At 34.9% G+C, this 17,646-nt stretch overlaps 1 protein-coding gene across 4 annotated transcripts in view; it reads right to left on the bottom strand.

The window, feature by feature from the left end:
- Positions 1-1,654: 1,654 nt before the first annotated feature.
- Positions 1,655-17,646, bottom strand: part of LOC139139731 (nostrin-like) — a 57,534-nt gene continuing 41,542 nt past the window's right edge. For all 4 annotated transcript variants that reach the window (XM_070708591.1, XM_070708594.1, XM_070708593.1 and 1 more), the window contains 5 exons: positions 13,751-13,839; positions 11,972-12,100; positions 10,550-10,685; positions 7,220-7,315; positions 1,655-4,788 (listed from right to left, as the gene is read on the bottom strand). In XM_070708591.1, coding sequence (XP_070564692.1) covers positions 4,685-4,788; positions 7,220-7,315; positions 10,550-10,685; positions 11,972-12,100; positions 13,751-13,839 — 554 coding nt within the window. In that variant the 3' untranslated portion in view covers positions 1,655-4,684. The remainder of the gene's footprint in view (positions 4,789-7,219; positions 7,316-10,549; positions 10,686-11,971; positions 12,101-13,750; positions 13,840-17,646) is intronic.

Below are 17,646 nucleotides of genomic sequence, written 5' to 3'. Positions count from 1 at the left end.
TTTAACAAATCTAAGTTGGGTTATCCCTAGGGACCTGTATACCAAATAACAAAGCTGTCTGACCAGTGGTTATGAAGAAGAAGATTTTTTACCAAAAACGCCTTTTTTGGTGCTAATATGCCAAAAAGAGTTTCTCAAAATCATATATTTTATAAACACAACAAATATCAAATCAGTAAGTACTGCAGTTCTCAAGATATTTGAGTGGACGGACGCCTCACAAACGGACATACATACATACAATCATACCGTACATACATACTGACGGTGCACGCCGTATAGATACCCATCCCAATAGCTTTATAGACTATATTAGACTATATTAGTCTATAATAGCTAATAAAGGAGACTTAATTACATTCTAATTAAAGTAAACAAGAATTGCTTAAATCAAGATTTCCTTCATAAAAAAACAGCATATCTGTCAGGTTATAAAGAATCTTAAGCTGGTTATTAATTTTTATCAGTATTTTCATCCTATTAACAAAGCACTTTTTAACTTTTAAATTAACATTGTAAGTAAGTTCTGTAGAATAAGTTGAGACTGTACGTACTCAGAGAAAGCACACTGAAGAGACAAATGTTTGAAACTTAAGAAGTTCAAGGTTATCAAAAGCATCATGTAACACTTTCATTGCACTGTTTACACAGATTGCATAATTGCTATAAATAGCACATGAGGAATCTTACAGCCCAGCTTTACCATAAAAACCCTATCACTTTGACCACTCTTTTAATTGACCACTCTATTTTTTTCCTCAAAAAGTAATTTTATTTTATCCTTACCAAGTCAACCATAAATGGAAATTAGAACTTTCTCTATCTCTATTTATTTGACCACCCTATCATAACAAACTATTTTGAGCAATTTCTTTGATAACATACAGGGCACAATAAATGACGGTTCAGAATATGTCAAACTTGGGATTCAGGAAAGTTGCCTTTACATGTTTTAATCCTCCAAGATGGTAAGCATTTCACTATGAACTGTCAAAAAAAGTTGAACTTTCTGATAATTCTACACTAAAATTATTTTGGCTTTGATGATTTCCTAATTAATTCAATTATTTAAAATCATATTAATTATTTTTTTCTGGGTGAATTGATAGGGTTTGTACAGTACAAGAATTACATACAATGTAAGTCAAATTTGACCAAAAAAGACAAAAAAATTCCTTAAAAATACAGATTTGCATATTTCATCACAATTTGAACAAATCTAAGTTGGGTTGTCCCTAGGGACCTGTATACCAAATAACAAAGCTGTCTAACCAGCGGTTATGAAGAAGAAGATTTTTTACCAAAAACGCCTTTTTTGGCATTAATTTGCCTATTTTCAACAATATCAAAAATTAAAAAAAGTAGTTTCTCAAAATCATATTTTAATCTACACAACAAATATCAAATCAGTAGTACTGCGGTTCTCAAGATATTTGAGTGGACGGACGCCTCACAAACAGACATACATACATACATACATACAGACTGACGCCGGACGGATACCCATCCCAATAGCTTCTATAGACTATAGTCTATAGTAGCTAAAAAATGCATGGATGTGAGGGCGCTTTTCTCCGTAGCATGTGAATGTATAGGTAAATGATAATGACTGTTATATCTCCTTTGTGAAGTGATAATAAAACAACAAGAAATATTTCATTATTCTCTCTTTTATTCAGTGATTCAGTGATTTATAACAGTATGGTTTTGCAGAAAAAATTGAAAACCTAACCTAGAAATAAAATATGAAGAGGATATAAACAGATGACAAATGATTTTAACAAAATATTTTGTTTATTACGGTACTAATGTTTGATTTGAAGATAGAATATTAACCCTATTAACCCAAGAGTAAGAATATACATGTATAGCTGTTTCCCATCTCTTGACTCAAAGGGAAAGTCTTACACTGAAGTGCTATTATAAATTGTGTTTGGGACTATGCAGCTTCACTGATCAGAACTCCTGTTGGTACAAGGCTTTGTTCACATACAGAGATAATATACCAAGGCCAGGCAACTGGAAATGTAAAATATATAAACTAATCACTTATGTTGGAAATATTGCTGAAATTGCAGAATAATTTGGAAATTTGACAAAATTAATAGAATATACTTTGAATCGTCAAAGGCCTCAGATTTTAAGATCAAAAATGAGAAAACAGTCCCCAATAACTTAAAAAAAATTTGTCATCATTTGTACAGTTGTAAAACTTCATTTTGTATTATTATTGAATAGAAAAATTGCTTTCACCAAAAATACTGTCAATGACTTTGTACTCCCATTTTACAGAAATACTCATTACTAGTATACACATGACACAGCACTCCTACAGAATGGTTACTAAGAAAATTCCACTGCAAATCAATCTTACACCTCATCAGACATGAAATGCTTCACCTCATAATGACCTAGGCACCTAATTTGAAAGTAATGGGATATACAGTTTCCAAGAAGAGTATTTTTTGACCAAAAATGACAAAAATTGCCCCAAAATACAAAGTCACCGTAATTTCAGTGAGTCATATTTTGGTCATCCCTAGGAACCTGTACACCAAATTTTAAAGCAATGAGACCATGGTTTAAGAGAAGATTTTTTGAAAAAAATGCAAAAATCAGGTAAAAATTCATTAAAAATAGAAAGCAGCCAATATTGGCATCAAATCAATATGGCTAAATGTGGGTGTCTTGACGTACCTAAATACCAAATACGACAATGATCTGATGAGCAATTCTTGACCATTTCCAGTTTTTCTGCCTCATTTAAATGTTTACAATGCTGACATGTTCATGTAGAGAACAGCTTATCTACATAATATATGGCATCACTACACCAAAAATCAGCTTAAACTGTGCAGCTGTTCTCAAGTTTTTGCTGTGGACCGATATACATAGATACATACATAGATACATGCATTCATACATACATACATACAGACATACATATTACATATGGACATTTTTACACCATATAACCTCCCAGTTGCCATATATTTATGGCAAATGGGATCTAAAAATTGGAGTATTGTACCAAAATTTACATATTATAAATAGATCAATGTTGAAAAAATCTAAATGAATAACTTTGGCAGATGCTGGACAATGCATTTGAAGATTACGCTTTCACCAACGACATAATTAGTCCCAAAATCAATGCTTGCAAATCTCATTTTTTAAAGCGAGTTCTGATGAGGTTATCCCAAGAACCTACAACACAAATTTCTACATAACCTGAAAAGCAGCTTCAGAGATTTTAATACACTTTAATAAGAGAAATACTAGCAAAAATCCCAACAACTGGCATACCCAAATAATATATTCTTATTAAAAAAAGTGAATCAGGGCATCCCTAGAAATAACACAAAATGGTGAAGCCATTAGACCAGTGGCAGGTTTATCAGTTTTTATTTACTTATAATTGGATTAATACATACCCTTGACAAACATAATCATTTGAACACAATCTCCTGAGCCACACACACTTATGTCAAAAGATCGGGTGATACATGCTGCAATTTTTAAGTTTTGCAGTGAATTAGCTACAGAAGTTGGGATATAGTTGCAAAATGGTTTGATCTTTGATCCACTTTTAGATGGGTATTGTAGATTGCAAGTTATTAAGCCAATAGAATGACACATGTGCACACACACATATATGTTCATATATACATACATACACACATGTGAAAATGGAACCAAATAATTCAAAATGTGTAAAGTAAATGGAAACTAAGGCTTTATGTACAAAAACAATTACACAAAACAAAGCTGACTTTGGCAACAACATTCCTTTCTGAGAGATTCTTGCTACACTATGTGTATAATAGTTTCCATAACATTGACAGAAGTAGTCAATTTCGAATAGTTCTTACATTTACTTCACATAGCCAGTCAGACAATAACATGGAATAATTTGTGCACCCATCTAAAACTTAGGACTGAAAACAGTACGTAGTTGACATAAAAAGTATCTGTAAATAAAAGATATTGGTCCTTAATCATAACTTTTTGACAAATTTGAAAGAAACAAGACAAATGCTAAATTATACTACCAAGAGGTTACTGATATAACTTTCATTTCTCAAAAGTACTCTAAATTTTTCATGGCCTTGCAGATCAACCTATCTTGCCAAAGATTCATTTAATCTATACAAGTCATTTCTTTTTTAAGCTTGATCATAAGTTTAAATTTTGAAAGTTGTTTTCAACTTAGCTCTTAATACTTTTGAAAAAATATCACGGGCTAATACAGAAGTTCAACAAAATTCCAATTGGTGAAAAGGGCAGCAAAAGATGATCTACTAAAGTCTCACATGTTGTTGGTGAAAACATTTCAAGTTTTTGAACATTTAGCAAAGAAACAAAAATAATTCGAATGATGACTTCTTAGTATGTATAACAGTTGAAGCAGTTACAGAAAAACTGCACACAAAAGTCTCATCAGGAGCTTAATCAAATTTTACATGTTATTGCAATGTGAAATTGACACATTTGGTTTTTTTGTCATGGCAAAATCAGTCATGCTTTAAGGTATAGTACTTGAGTTATTCTATTTGGCAGTACATGGAGTGCAGAAAAATATTTCAAAAGATTTTGTGTACAGCTTCATAAATTTTCAGGGAAGTTTTCTTATTGCCCATTTATAAAATGGTGACATGAGTGTGCTAAAATCAATGTGGTAAAGTTAGATCTCTTCAACATAGGACTCTGGAAAGAGACCAACATTTCCCTTTAGTTCTCCAAGCCACCAACCATCTCCCTGTTTTTCATGTACACTGATGACATCACCTGTAAGATGAAGAATATAAGATTACATGACAGAAATCAATGCAACAGTTACTGTCTTTTATTGCAACAGAATTTTTTTTTAGCTATAGCAATCAGCATTTATATATGACTGAATCAAAGAAACTCATTAAATATGCAAATTTGCTCATCAAACTTTAAGTATTGCTTGACTGAGTATGACCAATATATCCTAAGAGGTCTGATGAAATTTGGTGCATTGAATTTTGATCTGCTGTACAATTCTTCCTTGAATATTATACCTTTATAATCTGTGGACCATGCCAACTAATAGCATAAAGAACATGGAACAATTCGAGTGCCTGCACAAGATTACATACCAAGTTGAATTGAATGTGCTCACATTTTACAACAGGTTCATTAAAATAGTAGTACGCTTTACTGAACAATCAAATATCTTTAATATTATATGTAGCAGGTTTCATCAACTTTCGCACAGTACTCTCAGAGTTAAATCACTAATTACAAAACTTTATTTAATATGCAAATGAGCTGTTATTGACTTGACACTGCAGCTGCTCAATGCTTTATGGGACAATTAGATATATATCAGATCAACATATGTAGCACGTTTCATGAAATTTAATACTGTAATTTTGGAATAATATCACTACTTACAAAGTTCATTAAATATGCAAATGAACCCTTAACTAACTTGACACTACTCGATGTTTCAAATCACAATTAGATATTTATCAGATGAATATCAGCAGCAGCTTTCACCAAATAAGGTGCCATAATTTTAGTGTATATACCTAATTACAAAGTTTATTCAATATGCAAATGAACCCTTAATTAACTTCACACAACTAAATGCTTTACAACATAATCAGATATCTATTGGATCAGTATCTGCAGCAGATTTCATCAATTTTGGTGCATTTATTTTGGAGTTATATGACTAATTACAAAACTTCATAAAATATGCAAATTAGCTATTTATTAACTTGTCACTGCCCAATGCTTTTCATTACAATTAGATATATATCAGATCAACATATGTAGCATGTTTCATCAAATTTAATGCTGTAAATATGGAGTAATATCACTATTACAAAGTTCATTAAATATGCAAATGAACTCTTAATTAACTTCACACTACTAAATGCTTTACACCACAGTTAAATATCTGGGCTAATGTGCAGCGCTGAATAAGATCTGACCCAATTGGGTAGGTGAATCTTACCAATATAATGAAAACAATACAAATAGACTCCCTAAGTGGCTGTGAATAGTGAAAATGGACCAATCAGAGAAAGAGCTTATTCAAGCTGCACATCAGCAGAAATATCTGTCAGATCAGTATCTGCAGCAGATTTTATCAAATTTGGTGCATTTATTTCAGAGTTATATGACTAATTACAAAACTTCATATAATATGCAAATGAGCTATTTATTGACTTGACACAGCCCAATGCTTCTAAGTACAATTAAATATATATCAGATCAATATTTGTTGCATTTTTCACCAAATTTGGTGCTGGAATTTCAGAGTTATGTCACGAATTACAAAAACTCATTAAATATGCGAATGAGCAGATAATTGACATGACACTTACAGTATCATTATAATGTTCTGAGATTATCATCTGTGAAAAGACACACACACACTCACACATACAGACAGACAGACATCGCTATGACATTAGTTTACATGTGTGAACATGTGAACAAAAAATGTGGTTATGTAATTCTTGATATAGTTTATAGTCTATTGCACAGTTATGCACATGACTGTTAATTATACAGACAAAACCCACTAAAATCTCATCAGATTTAGATCTTCTCATAATGATGCTATAAATGAAATTGCATTACATTCTGAACAATGCTATTTAACGAAATCCATCAATTGATGGATGGATGGATTGACACACACATTATTACAACATGGATATCATTTGGGCCCCCCAACCAATATATGGTGTCCAAAATTGAATATCACAGAAATGAGACCAATTGTTCCTGATTTTTCACCATTCTGACATGTTTCAAGCTCATTTGCATATCTTTGTGACAGGTATTTTTATTTGCATGAATCCCAATCAACAATTAACGATGCATCTCCAAATTATCAGTCAGTTGTTACACGCAGCAGTTCCTGGGATTTTGAGGTGGTCACAAAAAAAAAATACACATATGCACACATACATACTTATAGATATATTGATATATACATACATTTGTACATTTATGTACAGATATACAAACAATGGACACCTACTGATCCTACAAGGTCAGGATATCCCACTGGTTTTTAACATAGACCAAATGAATGCTAAGAATACTGCATAGTGTTTTGCCTTTATTTGTACACTTAAAAGATAGAATTGCTCTCTGTTCCTTTCAGAATTTGAAATTGAATTAAGCTGTTATAATCATATAACATTTTAGATTACAATGCAAGTCATACCTGCACTAAGCATCAATTCATCCTTTTGGCTTGGTATAAAATCATAAAGGGCTCTGCACCGGCAAACAACTTCTGGAACGGTGTCATTGAACTCATCTGTGAAAAATCAAAGCAAATGTTTATGGTCTTTTGGGGAATTTGTCATAAACAATCATCATTGATGACACACTCTCCACTTGTTAATGGGTAACTACAAGTCCTCAGAGAGGATAGAGTCCTCTTCATTAATTATAGGTCTGTGATTAAAAATACTGCGATAGAGATGGGGCTTAATGGCCGAGAATGAGTTCCATGGTGGTGAACACATGGAACAAATGTAGGCCGCCATCCTAATTACAAAAGGTCATTGAGGTGGCTGGAAAGGCTATTTTTGCACCAATTCTTTTCTCAGAGTTAATGTTTCAAGTGTTAGAATCAAGATATTTAGTTCAAATTTTCAGGATAACTCCCTTACGTCATACTTTCTCCAAAGAATATAAAAATTGTATATTTGCAGCCATAATTTTGAAATATGACACCAGTAAATCAAAATTTATTTTTTCTTATTTTTTTTACATATTTAGAATTTAATAATAATTGGATGGTACTTACTATTACCAAATTAGTTATAAATATGTTGACACTATTAATTGTAAGATGTGAATGGCAGGATTTGTGAATAAAATTTGTTTTTATGATTTTACATGGGTATACATATAAAAAAATTATCAAAAAATTCTTTCAAATTTTAAAATGTGATTTTTAAAAAAGTACTTCATATACAGCAAATTGTCCCATAGCTATCTTGTCTGTAACCTTGTTTATAGGCTGTAAAAATCAATGTGCATATGTATGACATAGGTCAATGTCCTTGTACCAACTTTGAATAAAATCAGTTGAGATATGCCTGAATTATGGCTCTGTACACGAAAAAATTGTAACAAAATGGCCGCACAGCAGCCATATTGGATTATATCACAAAACAAAAAATTGACCTGAATATGTACATTGGTCAATGTCCTTGTACCAACGTTGAATAAAATCGGTTGAAACATGTCTGAGTTATGGCTCTGTACATGAAAAAATCGTAGCAAAATGGCCGCACGGCAGCCATATTGGATCATATTACAAACAAATTGACGTGCATATCTATGACATTGGTCAATGTCCTTGTACCAACTTTGAATTTAATCGGTTGAAACATGTCTGAGTTATGGCTCTGTATATGAAAAAATCGTAATAAAAAGGCCGCCTGGCGGCCATATCGGATCGTATCACAAAACAAATCGACGTGCATCTGTATGACATATGAAGAAATCCTTGTACCAAGTTTGAATGAAATCACTCCTTGCATCTCTGAGATATCTGCGTGAACGGACGGACAGACGCATGCACGCACACATGCACGCACGCACATGACCAAACCTATAAGTCGCCCCGGACGGTGTCCGTGGGGACTAATAAAGCACACCCAGTGACGGTATGCCACGAGATTTTGACCACTTCACGACATATATGCATGAGCGATAGCGAGTGCATATATGAAGTGAACTGGTAAAAATCGAGTGGTATACCGTCGCTGGGTGTGATTTAATTGGTATTATATCATAACAGTACAATATTAAAATTCAGGCATGGAACGTCAAAAACAGGGTTTTACTCAAGCTTAGAGCTTAAGCAGTTATGCCAGCCATGGTATATTGAATTCAAAGTGTGGTGACCACACTATGGCCATATTCGATCATATCACAAAACAAATCGATGACATATGAAGTAATCCTTGAACCAAGTTTGAATGAAATCATTCCAGGCACCTCTCAGATATCTGTGTAATTGGATGGATGGATGCACGTACATGACTATAAGTCCCCCGGATGACTAAAATTGAAACTTCTGAGTGTGATGTTTAAAGCCAACAACTCATTAAAATCAGCAAGGTTTGACGTTAGTTAGGGTATTTAGTGGTGTCTGCTTGATGTGACTGAGGAAGAGCCAGGCTGTGTTGTCTGTGAGTCCTACACAGGTTAATAGGAAGGGATGCTATGATGTTTGGGTAGAGGCAGCATTTTGGATCTGACATGGATGAGCACAGCCATATTGGCTGTGTTCCTTTGAGGCAATTTTCTTTGGTGGGTGGGGCGATCCAGAAAGTGATATGTGCTGTCACTGGTGACCAGCTTCTCATGGTTTGGGCTATGATCATAATAGCTCAATTGATATAAAATTGTCATGTGATTACAGCGTGCTGACATCATGACTGATTTGACTTTTGTTAAAAAGCAGGATAGCATGTCGAGTGGCAATGAGCTAATAACGTAGGAGACAGACTGGTCAGATGTCTGCTGTGTTAATTGTTAGGTCGGTGGTACCATCAGAGAGAGGTGGATTGGACTTTGAATTCATTGTAGATTGAGTGGATGAAGCTTGGTGCAGCAGTTATGAAGTCTCTGAAACATGAGAAACAGTCTCCCAATCATCGGCCAGTGCATTGTCCGTAATTGATGTGGAAGGGCAGGGTGGGGGTGGATTAGTTGGGGGGTTGGTTAACGGTCCTGCCGAGACTCGGGACAATTAAGATATAGTCAATTTCAACATGGCTTTTGGGGGGGTTGATGATGATCAGTAGTGGGGGTATTCATGCCTTGATGGTCTTCATCTTACCAGTGTTGACTTTGTGATATCAACATCAGCATGGAAGAAGTTGGAATGGCTGCACCGGTGGCTAATGGACAGTGATGCAACTATGAAACAGATTTGATATCATGCAAGGTATGCATGGCACATATGTCTGATAGTGATAACTAGTAGAAAATGGGTGTGACTGTGACTTTTGTTGACAGTCTTAATATATGTTACAGAAAAAAGTATTCATGTCTTGAGTTGATGAAGTCAAGTTGCTGGAATTCAGATTTCAGGCATGGTGAAAAATTGACATTGATAGCTTTGAATGAATGCACTGCTGATGACTGCCAATTCTGACAAGATGTTCCCTCTAATAATAACTTTTCTTTGGACAAAGTATGTTTCAGAAAAAGTGCACAAGTGTTAGCTTTCAAGTGGTGTTTTTGACAAAAAAATGAAAGATTGAGACATGATACAAATATTTAAACATGGAAATTTGAACATAATTTTCAGAAATCTCTGAATGAAATTATTCTGACAAGTATATTTGATGGTGTTCAGTTTTGGACATGTTCTTTCATCTGAAATTTACCATACCACACTCTCTGTCAGTGTGTTGAGTAATAAAAGATTGATTGATTGATTGCTTGATTTGAGAAATATCAAAGTAAAATTTGAAATGCCAAAAGACTTGACAGAATAACCTTTTCATCAAAAATGTTAACATACCTAATCTTTGAGCAAAGTTGTGTGATTGTGCTCCTTCTGCTGGAGTTCTTGTCATCGCTGCAGCACCTTCTACGTCAGTTTTACGGCCACCAAGTCCTCCAACTACAGGCAGATTCAACATACTTTGTTGCAGGCCCTAAAATATACAGAGCAGAACATATAACCCCTTACAATTATACTTGGTCACTAAAAAGATAGCGTCAATGACACTGTGCTCCCATCTTAAAGAAATACTGAGAAATGGTACGTAAACACATGACATTGCATTCCTACAGAATGATTACTAAGTAAAGAAAATTCCACTGCAAGTGCAAATCAATCTTATACCCCAGCAATATGAAACGCTCCACCTCATATTAACCTTTACACGTGTTTTGAAAGGGATGGGATAAACGGTTTGACAGGAGAGCTTTGACTAAAAATGGTAAAAATTGTCCCCAAAATACAAATATCAGTGCCATAATTTCAATGAATCCTATTTTGGTCACTATAAAGAACCGGCAAACCAAATTTAAAAACAATGGGACCATTGGTTTTAGAGAATATTTTTTGACTAAAATGGCAAAAAAAAATAGAGAAAAAAATTCATTAAAAATAGAAAGCAGCCAATATTGACATCAAATCAATTCGGCTAAATGACTGTGTCTGGTGACTGTGAAATGATTTCAATTATGGCATTAATGACCATGAGAATGTCAAACACAGTGATCATTCAATTAATCACGCATTCAGCTACATAAATTGAATTATTAAACCATAGACAGTAGAGGGGTCTTCCCCCCTCTACTGTCTATGATTAAACATGATGTTCTACATTTACAGTGAAAAGCAGAATGCAATAAATCATTATTTATTTTGGTCTTTAGGGGCTGTGATAATTAAAACATGCGCATGGCAGACGCACCTTCTGCCTTTAGGGGAGGGCGTTCAGTTGTATTTTGATTACTGTGTGCAAAAATTGCACTAGACCTACATGCTTTTTTATCCGGCACCTCGCTACACATTCTTATGTATCACAAAATATTGCGCTTTATCTTTTGGCATGTACCAGGTAAGTGCGGCACTGGCGCTGACTTTTGACATACATGTGGCTATGTCAACATGTAAAATAACATAACAATCATTTTGGATACACTGTTTCAATTCATTTCATTCTATTGGTTGCGTCATTGTTGAGTTGGCACTGAACAAAGATTGATTTTAGAGGGGGTATGGTGGGGGATGTGGGGGGTGTTAGTAGCGTATGCGTGATTTCATAGCAACATAATAACCTATTGTAGGTATGCTGATACAGAATGATCAAGGCTTGGTTGGATTTTCGCACTTCCAAACTATCATTTAGGGGGGTTGAGTTGCACTTATCATGCGCATGTTTTAATTATCCACAGCCCCTTAGAAGATTATGTAGACTCCTCAACTTACTGATTTGTCTTTACTACTTGTGATGTACGAGCTCAATCTGTGTTCTGGTTTAGCCTTTCTATCCATTAGTGCTAACGCACACTGCAGCTTATACTGAGATGCCATCAGCGTGTTGATCATTGCATCAGCCTGAGTAAATGACAAGAGAACATTGATTAATGAAGGTCAATATGTTCGAATGATTACATAAACTATAATCCATTTTAATGCAACATATGCAGACAAATTAATAAATGCAACTAGGCAACAAAGTCACTTGAGCAACAAATGTACATTACTCTAGAAAGTCAATAGATATGCAAATAGGCTAATACTAAGGATGAATGCATACCAAAAGTTCAGCATCATTAAATCTAGGTATCACTAATGTACCTCAGAAGTATGATAAAATTCAGTGTATTTAACTTTGACATATGGCCCAATTAAAGAACTCAATTAACCCTTTGAGTGCTGTAATTTTTCCAACCAAAATTTCAGTGCAACATTTTACCAATTTTTATGAATTTTTCTGTATTTGTTTTGATAATTTTGAAGAAAATGGACATCACATTTAATTAGCTACAGTTTTTTATCAAAATTTTGGCAAAGCTCTGAAAACATTTGACTGCAGTATAATTTGTAAAGGTGACAAAAATTGAGTTTGGCGCTCAAAGGGTTAATATGCATTGTACGCTAATTACAAGAATGTCATTCTCATTAAACTCTCAGCATAACAAGAACAAAGCATGATCAATGAATGTTTAAGGCACCCATCATTAGTCAATATCAGAGCATTCAGTCCAAATTACAGAAATTCATTAAATATACAAATGAGCTAATGATCACTGTCACACTAGTCAAACATTCAGCCAATCTGATTAAAATCAGATGTAGAGTACGGCGACGTCTGTACTTACGTGGTATGAGAGGCGACAGCAAGAAAATACCGCGTAAGTACAGATGTTGCCGTACTCTACATCTGATTTTAATCAGATTGACATTCAGCCTAACGTAGACCCAGTGTGACCAACATACCGGTATTTCAGAAAGTCCAGTCCAAATTTTTCCATTCAGTTTTGACATATACTCTAATTACAGAAATTCACTATATATGCATATGAGCTAATCATCAGAATGTAACACTCATCAAACTTCCAGCGTAAGTAGACCAGCATACATCAGAGATCCCTTGCATTGAATTTTGATGACTAACCAAATATACAATACTTTGTCAAACATGCATATGAGCTTACAATCTGTAAGCCACATTACTAAACTTTTATCACAAAACAGTTTGAGGGCATCCACAGAAACTTTATCAGATTATCTTCCCATCTTCCCATGATTGGGGAGGCATCATGGGCCAGTGGCTAGAGCAGCATCCACACACCAAATACCAAGCTGAAATGTGCAACGGTTTGCGGGTTTTTGATGTTGACTGACATACTGTACGTACATACATACATAAATACATACATACACACACATACATATAGACGCCATCGACTTCAGCTTATACAATAACCTCACATTGGTATACCAAATGTGAGCTAAAAATGAACTGGAGGAGGATAGGGGGCCTGTGACATTATGTTTAGAAAGATGAGCCCTCTATTTTGGGATGATTCTCTATGTACATTTGTTTTGCTGCAGAGAATACTGGCTATTGGTGTTTTGACGGGAAAATTGGCTTTAAGATATTTTCCTCATTCTTTTCAACTGGGTCACCCACCAGTTTTCCCATTCTTACTGACAAAAGCATTCTGTATGAATGCAATATGCAAAGTGCATATTACTCACATGTTGAATTTGTAAAACAGCATCGTCCATTCCAGCATTACTAGTAAAAGCTGGGTTTTCAGTATATACTCCAGTCAAATGCTGAACACCTGCAAATAAAAATACCGCAATTATAGGGTGTCGCTCAAATTTGATCAGAATTGGTATATACCAGTATGGGTTACCAATGATCAACAATAAATGTTGTTTCTATCTGTTCAGTGGAGGAAAATTCTACGTTGATGTTATGGCAATGATTTCTGCACAGTACAACCAGAAAAACAACAAGAAATATTTAAACCAGAAAAACAAGAATGACAAAAGTAAGTAAGGTCTAACTTTAGGTACTGGAGGTCAACTTTAGCAACATGCATAGCAGAAACAAGCCCCTCTTAGTTTAGTATAAACGGTTTTCCCCCATCTACTCTCTATGGTTGCAGCTGGTCTGTTAATATGTAACAGTTCATAAACAATGACAGGAAATGAGTCAAGATCAGTGGAGTTTGCCTGTTTCTCACTGCCATGCCTCCTGCACATTTGCAGGATTTCACTTTTTCTTACCTCCTTTGCACATTTTTGACACTGATGTGTTCATTTGAACAAATTCACATCTCAACCCCTGCATCTACCTGTACACCAAATACTGAGATGGTAGCTTTGGCGGTATGGGAGCCTTTGTGTGTGACGGACATACATCCGCACATACCCACAAATATACAGACATACAGACATGCAAATCAGATGCAAATGAACTGATTCAGCTTATACGATAACCTCACATTGGTACACCAAATGTGAACTAAAAACAGAAAAATAGCATCAATGACCCCGAATCTCCTAAAGCAAGTCAAAATTGTAGATTTACGGTGCTGCTACACTGGAAAAAGTATGGCTTTTGTCCTGATGTTGGGTTTGATAGACAATTAGCTGAGGTGGCAGTGTGGTAGAGTGAAATACTTTTGTACTGATGCTATGCTCTAAAATTGTGATAGTAAAGTTATGGCAGGGTATTACTATAGTGTGATATGCATGGTGACATGCAACTACGAAATAACTGTTGAAATGTCTGATATGGACTACAAAGAAAGGAAAGATAAAGATAACATACTAGAAACGCATTTAAAAAATATTGAACACACACGCTAAAGTAAAAGAAAAGTATTTTATTTTTCTTCATTTTAAACTGAAATGACACCCCAAAACCTAAGTTCGTTTGGACACACAGCAAGAATGTTTTTGCTCTCTGTCATATCCCTGTAAGGATGTACGATCGGAAAAAGTAAAAGTAATGTCAATTTTTTCAAATGGGGATTTTTGAATACGTACATATGTGAATAGTCAAAAACTGGGAAAAAAACATGGGGTCACCGCTCGTTTTTTTACAAAATGACATTAAAAATTCATGGTTTTTCACAAAATCACTAAAAATCAATAAAACAGGTCATCATTTTCATATTTATATCATGATTGCATTTTTCGTGTTTACACTGTAAAAGAATAAAGAAATTATAAACCTAAGCTACTTTGAAGATTTTACTTACATTAAAATTGAGTTAAAAAATCATCATATTTATTTTTTAACCAAAATTCCAACAAATATGCCCCAATTTTAGTAATGGGAGAGGGTAATTTATTAATTATTCATAGTTTCTACTAATGTCAATTTTCTCAAACTTTGCCAAATAATAGCTCTTTTTGTGAATTTTTCAAAACCACATTTTGTTTAGTAGGTCGCCGAGCTCGAGTTTTCATAATTGTGCAAAATCTGACTAGGATTTACAGGTTCTGGCGATAAACCATGCTCTCCCGGGTTCGTCGCGCGGGGCGCTCTTCAAATGCTGCTGACCTGTACCTGCAGTGGCTACCTGTAGTGTGGCGCATGGCATGGCCTTGTCTAGGCATGGTCATGATTCAAGCCTACCTGTAAACTTTAATGAGAGGGAAATGACAGAACAAAGCAAAGACTTTTAGGTTCTTCTACTTTTTAGAGTCTATATATTAATATAGCATACAAAAAATCACGTAATATTTATTTCCGTGACGCTTATTGGTGGGGATTAGGTTGACTTCGCTGCAGGCTAAGTAGGGCTAAGTTGTCACACACTACGTGGAGCCAGGAGCCGAGGCCGTGAACTTGGCATTTCTCCAATACACGATGACAATTGTAAAGGCAAGCCCGCAACTAACACACGTGTCAAGATTTTCGGCTAGTTCACTCAAATCGACAATGCGACGGCCATTCTTCCATTCTCCGGTAGGTCTACTAGCAACACTATCATTGGAATTATAACCACGACCTCGACCTGCTCTTGTATAGCGAATCAGACGTCACACCACTGACTTACGCTGTACAGGCTACGGTCATGTTGCATTTTTTTATCTCTTTGCTGAATTCTCGTACCTTCAAGCGTGTTTTGAGGGCACGTTGAACGTTTTCTCGACGCGATTTTCTTGTACCTGCAGACGACATTTTGTACAACGCAAAAACGTTCGGAACGTCACTATGTGCGCGTGGTTACTATGGATACATTTCTGCGAGGAAATCGGCGCAGTACGCTTATATTTTTCCGATCGTACATCCTTAAGAGTGAACTTAAAGCACACGGTAGGATTAAGATTTGTTTCAGGATATTCGTTGTATAATCAAACTAAAATTTGAAGGTTGTAATCCCAAGTAGTGAGGTAGAGTATTATGCACCTCCCATGCTACGCCATGAGAGGGAGACATATTTGGGCAGTGGGACCACCATTTCAAACAAAATGTCTGACAGCATTTAGTAACCTGACAATTTCCAGAATATCATCAATGAAATGGACAGATACACTGGGTAGGAAGTCCTGATTTCCCTGTAATTTACATGTGGTAATTTTTAGTGTGGAGCCTGTACAATGTGAATTACATACATGTATGTCTAATCTGCAGTCACTACCTTTGCATGATATATTTTATTTCCCAGCCCTCTCAGATATCTCTGCTTTGTTTACAATGGGTAACAGTTTAAAATTACAACTAGATCCTATGTTTTCTTTGTACTTGACTAGGATTTTTCTTGAAAATCAAACCTGACCTTTGTATAACCCAAATTGAATTTGCCTTATATCTTATACATTGTTGATGAGACACCTCTCTCTCTCTGTTTCTGGTGTAACTTTCTCAGCTGTCTCATGTTATATGTCTTGCAACCAGGATAAAAATGTGTCACATTTCTACTCTTTCTTTCTTCATTACATATTATTATTTGTATTGAATGAGATAGAATGTGTTAGAGTAAATCTAACTTCAAAAGTCCAAACAAGATTTATGTACTGTGAAGTCTATCAGCCTTGTTTACATGGAGTTACAAGCACAATGCTTGCAGTATTATATTGTATGTTCTTCAGCTCTTAGTTGATAATGCATGGTATACAAACATACAAACACATACATACATACATACATCATACTGGCTTTCTCTCCAAATTGAGCTTCCATTGTCATTGCTTTAAATTTGGGTACCTTGAATTATAGAAACATTATGCAAAATTTATGTCCGGTTTCCATTTCCTGTTGCTGTTGTGTCAACATTTCTTGTTGAGATATGTGTTCATGGACAAGAATAATCTGAATTTTAAAATTATTTTAGGAGTTGAAATGAAAATGAAAGTGGGTACATTAATAAATCTTATTATTTTAATTGGAAAATGGAGAATACATAAATATGAATCTGCAATTTAAAGTATTCATTGCCATCCAAAGTAGTGTTAAAACAGCATCAATGATACTTGACTGACACATTTGGTTCGATGTGGCAGGCCAGAGTGAGTGTACACACAACATTTAATAGCTTCTATGGGCCTTAGCTTGTATTAATCATAATGTCGAGTGCATTTGATCACATTTTGATAGTCCATGAAATACCAAGGCAAAGTATGTACCG

Source organism: Ptychodera flava, chromosome 9 (assembly GCF_041260155.1).
Source record: "Ptychodera flava strain L36383 chromosome 9, AS_Pfla_20210202, whole genome shotgun sequence".
Lineage (NCBI taxonomy): Eukaryota > Metazoa > Hemichordata > Enteropneusta > Ptychoderidae > Ptychodera > Ptychodera flava.
The sequence above is the reverse complement of the archived record's forward strand: the minus strand, read 5'-3'. Positions and strand labels throughout refer to the sequence as shown.